Below are 4,751 nucleotides of genomic sequence, written 5' to 3'. Positions count from 1 at the left end.
CCCAAAAAAGAGAAGCTCCCCTCTCCTGGCCCATCCCTTCCCTTCTTCCCTCCCCCCTCCCCCCGAACTTTCCCTCTCGCATGCTTTTCCCCTGCACCACGGATCGCCTCTCGGATGCCGCTTGCCTGGAAGCTGCGTTAGGAGCGAGCGGCGGCGGTGGCGGCGGTGGCGGCGGCGGCGGCAGCTCGGGAGTGCTATGACCGGCAAACTCGCCGAGAAGCTGCCGGTGACCATGAGCAGTTTGCTAAACCAACTGCCTGACAATCTGTACCCCGAGGAGATCCCCAGCGCGCTCAACCTCTTCTCCGGCAGCAGCGACTCGGTAGCCCATTACAATCAGATGGCTACAGGTAAGGGCGGCGGGGAGGCGGGGAGGCGGCGAGGAAGGAAAGGGAGAGGAAGAGGAGGAGAGAACGACCTCGCGATGGATGGATGGATGGATGGCTGGATGGATGGATGGATGGATAAATGGATGGAGAGATGGGGGCGCGCTGGGAATTTTCCGGGGGGCGAGTTGCTTTTCCCACCCACTCCTCCCGCCCTCCCCGATCGGGAAGGCTAGGTTGGCGACGCCACGGTAGAGGCTTCGGTTCTCCCGGGTGGGGGCAGCCGCCGACCGGAGGGAGGTAGGTGCGAGCGGCTGTGGGGCTCTCCCTCCTCACGCAGGGGGCCCGATCGCCGGGCTGCGCGCAAGGCGTGGTGCTGTCGCCCCCTTCCCGGGAGGAGCCCAGCGTCTTTTTCACCCGCGCTCTCCCCCCTTACTCCCTCAGCCTCCCACCCGGGATGGAGCCATGTGCGGCGTGGAGTCCCCGCGGTGGGAGAGGTACTGCGACGCTGCCTTTCCGGGGCGTTCAGCAAAGCCGTGGGGGTGTGGGGACGGCGGGGAGCAGGAGGGGGCTCACTCGCGGGGCGGGGGGGCTGCCACGGAGGACGATCCCGGGGCTGGGGAGCTTGGGAAGGGGCGGCCGCTCGCGCCATGGAGACACGGGCCGCTTTTCCGCCGCCCTCCGCCCTCTCCGGCTGGAGCTAGGCTTTTCCCCTCCAGCAAGAGCCGAGAGCTCCTTAAGGCCCGGAGGAGGCCGGGGCCCGGGGAGGCGAAGGGGGAGCTCCCTTGGAGGGCGGCACCCTTCCACGCTCCGAGGACAAAGCGTCGGAGCGCTCTGGGTCGGCGACCCGGGCGCAGCGAGCGTGGGGGGCATCTCCGGGGCGGGAAAGGCGCGGCGTCCTGGAGCGGACAGGGCCGGGGAAGAGGCCGAGTTGCGTGCGCTGGAGAGCGAGAGCCCGGCGCGCTCCGGGTCTGAAACTACCTGTAGCTGCAGCTACCTGCCCGCCCCACCTCGGGAAGAACAACAATGCTCCTCGCGCGCGCGCGCGTGTGTGTGGTACGTGAGTGTGTGCGCGGCTTGTGCGGTGTGTGTGCCGCAGCCACTCCACACCCCGATCCGTAGTATTTTGCTGTATCCAGGTTGCGCCTGGGAGCGCGGCACCGCCCGCTTTGCGCCGGGCTCGGCGTTCCTCTTACCCCATGCGCTGCGCACTCCACCCGGCCGCACCCTCAGCACCTGGGCAAGGACCTGGGCGCCGCGGCCCGGAGCCGGCTCGGCTTCACTCACCCCTCCCCTCTCTCCCCCGCTCTCCGCAGAGAATGTGATGGACATCAGTCTGACCAACGAGAAGCCCAACCCGGAACTCTCTTACTCGGGCTCCTTCCAGCCAGCCCCCGGCAACAAGACCGTGACCTACTTGGGAAAGTTCGCCTTCGACTCCCCTTCCAACTGGTGCCAGGACAACATCATTAGCCTCATGAGCGCCGGCATCTTGGGGGTGCCCCCGGCCTCAGGGGCGCTCAGCACGCAGACGTCCACGGCCAGCATGGTGCAGCCGCCGCAGGGCGACGTGGAGGCCATGTATCCGGCGCTGCCCCCCTATTCCAACTGCGGCGATCTCTACTCGGAGCCCGTGTCTTTCCACGACCCCCAGGGCAACCCCGGGCTCGCCTATTCCCCCCAGGATTACCAATCGGCCAAGCCGGCCTTGGACAGCAATCTCTTCCCCATGATTCCTGACTACAACCTGTACCACCACCCCAACGACATGGGCTCCATTCCGGAGCACAAGCCCTTCCAGGGCATGGACCCCATCCGGGTCAACCCGCCCCCCATTACTCCTCTGGAGACCATCAAGGCGTTCAAAGACAAGCAGATCCACCCGGGCTTCGGCAGCCTGCCCCAGCCGCCACTCACTCTCAAGCCCATCCGGCCCCGCAAGTACCCCAACCGGCCCAGCAAGACCCCGCTCCACGAACGGCCCCACGCGTGCCCTGCAGAGGGCTGCGACCGCCGTTTCAGCCGCTCGGACGAGCTGACCCGGCATCTGCGCATCCACACGGGCCACAAGCCCTTCCAGTGTCGGATCTGCATGCGGAGCTTCAGCCGCAGCGACCACCTCACCACTCACATCCGCACGCACACGGGCGAGAAGCCCTTTGCCTGCGAGTTCTGCGGGCGCAAGTTTGCGCGCAGCGACGAGCGCAAGCGCCACGCCAAGATCCACCTCAAGCAAAAGGAGAAGAAGGCGGAGAAGGGGGGTGCGCCCTCGGCATCCTCGGCGCCCCCAGTGTCCCTGGCCCCCGTGGTCACCACCTGCGCCTGAGGCTCTGGCCCCCAGATCCCCACTTTTCCCCTTCAGTGCCTCCGGCTGCTCGCCTGAAAGCAGCGGGAAAGCCAGCCACGGAGGCGCAGGGGCCGCGCCCTGGCCTCTCCATGGACGTGCGGCCCCTTGCTCCCCTGCGATGCCCCCGGTTCCCACCCTTTCACGCCGGCCGGCGGTCAGGGGCCAGGGCTGGAGGCGCCTTCCCCTCGCTGCCCCCCCTTAGCCAAGGCGTGGGGGCGGAAAGGTGGCGTCTAGCCCGCTTTGTTCAGTCGGATCGCCTTGATCCAGGGGCCGCCGGGCCGCGCCAAGGACCTGCGGGGGACTGAAGGCGGAGCCCACCCAACCCTCGCCCAACCCAAACACCTCACTGTTTCCCCCGTGTTTCCCTCCGTTCCCCCTCGAAGACTCGAGAGGGGGAGGGGGTAAGAAGCGCACCAAAGCGCAGAGCTTGCTGCCCGCCGCACGCACGCGCGCCTGCGTGCGGGGATGCGCGCGAGTGTGTGCGTGCTCGCGTGTGCGTGTGTGGATGAGTGTGTGGATGTGCGCGCGCGCGCGCGCGTGTGTGTGAGACTCTTGAGCTGAACTGGGCTGTGTCTACCCCAAACTCTTCCCCACATTGGGCCCCCAGGCTGCCAGGGCATGTCCCAGGCTGGGGGCCTGCACGTGGCCGGAGGAGATGGTCTTCCATCTGCTCTGAAATAATGTTTCTTACAGAAATGCCTCGGATGCCGCCGCCGCGGTGCCGCTGTCGCCGCTTCGGGTTTGGCCCCTCAGAACCCCTCCTTTTCCGGGCGCTTCCCTCTTAGGCCTCAGGGCAGTTTGATCTGCGGGGAGAAAAAGCAGCCATCACTGAGCCTGCCTTTAAATATACATATACACGTGTTATTTTCTCGGCCCCACTTTTAAAAATGTTCCTGAGTTTGCCCCCTGCCCTTCCTCCCCGCCTTTTCCCTCCCCCCTCTAAGCCTTCTCCCCAGCTCTCCCCAAATCTTTTCTCAGAAAGGCAGGCCTCGCCCATCCACTCCGCTTTCTGTTTTCTCTCGCACCCTCCTTCCCACATGCGTGAGAGAGCTGGCTTTGGTCTTGCCCTTTGTCACCTCCAACACAGCAGACAGGATTTAAATAGATGTACAGGGTGTGTGTGGCCGTATGTGTATGTATGTGTATGAAGATGCACATGCATGCATATGGGTAACATACACACGGTATGTATTCCTAGCAAAATAAAATCTCTAAGGTATTTGGTTATCCAGTGCGGCGCACGGGGATAAAGAGAATTTGTAGGTGTATACAGCTTTAAATGGTTTATTTTTTATGAAAATGTTAACTGATGAGATTGTATTTACTTATGTGTGTATGTATGTGTGGATATAGACATACACATATCTGTACATGTATGTGTGTGGATATGCATACATGCATCTCTGTCCAAATTTTCCTCAAAGACACGGGGATTTTTTTTCATTAATCCATGTCGATGAATGAGGTCTCTTTTCCATATCCCAATCTCACCTTCTCCCCGCCCTACCTCACCTCTTCTCAGGCACCCCCTGTCCCCGGCTGTCCTGCCCAGCACTTCTCGAACAGGGTGGCTCTTTTGAAGTGGAGTAGTAGGGAAGGCTGCTCCCTGACACAGCTTCCAGCACAGTCTTGACTGAATGTACTGTTCCTATTAGCGTATTTCTCCTGCGGTCAGTAAAGCTGCCCAGAGAGAAGGAACAAAGGTCTGGAGTTTACAGAATGTCTGTTTTTAAAGTCACTTTATGCGTTTCCCACTTTTTTTTTTATAAAGGAAAAAAAAGCACCTTTTTTGGTGGTGGATAAATATACTACAAGGACTGTAGCGAAATGGGGGGGGAAATCAAAGAGCAGGGGGGTTGTGAATTTCCAGGTACTTGGACTTTTTGTAGAAGGAGAGAGAAGAAGATGAAGTTTGACGGGAGGGCCCATATTTTTTCAGCGGAAGGGTAAAATCTTTCTTTGCAGAGACAGTATTTTGCTGAATACTTTTTATAATGTGATGATTATTAAAAAACAAAAATTTTGGTCACTTCAAAGCTGGAAGGAGGAATCAGATATCCTTTAATATTTTTTCCTTG

General features: G+C 60.8%; 1 protein-coding gene across 2 annotated transcripts; it reads left to right on the top strand.

Moving 5' to 3' along the window:
* The first annotated feature begins 6 nt into the window (after window positions 1-6).
* On the top strand, window positions 7-3,547 carry EGR3 (early growth response 3). 2 transcript variants are annotated; one of them, XM_012662957.1, is made up of 2 exons: window positions 7-350; window positions 1,643-3,547. In XM_012662957.1, exons 1-2 carry the CDS (start codon window positions 197-199, stop codon window positions 2,650-2,652), a joined length of 1,164 nt encoding a protein of 387 aa, XP_012518411.1. In that variant the 5' UTR covers window positions 7-196; the 3' UTR covers window positions 2,653-3,547. The 2 variants fall into 2 exon arrangements, with proteins under 2 accessions (XP_012518411.1, XP_012518413.1); XM_012662959.1 differs by lacking the exon at window positions 7-350 and adding an exon at window positions 1,111-1,382.
* Window positions 3,548-4,751: the final 1,204 nt, after the last annotated feature.

The sequence above is a fragment of the Propithecus coquereli genome, unplaced genomic scaffold (genome assembly GCF_000956105.1).
Source record: "Propithecus coquereli isolate 6110/MARCELLA unplaced genomic scaffold, Pcoq_1.0 Scaffold79, whole genome shotgun sequence".
In the NCBI taxonomy this organism is placed as follows: domain Eukaryota; kingdom Metazoa; phylum Chordata; class Mammalia; order Primates; family Indriidae; genus Propithecus; species Propithecus coquereli.
Note: the sequence above shows the minus strand (reverse complement) of the source record. Positions and strands in the feature narration are given on the sequence as shown.

Coding starts and splice junctions, on each gene's coding strand:
- EGR3 (XM_012662957.1), top strand. CDS start 197: ATGACCGGCAAACTCGCCGAGAAGCTGCCGGTGACCATGAGCAGTTTG. Junction 351..1,642: donor TTACAATCAGATGGCTACAG/GTAAGGGCGGCG, acceptor CGCTCTCCGCAG/AGAATGTGATGGACATCAGT.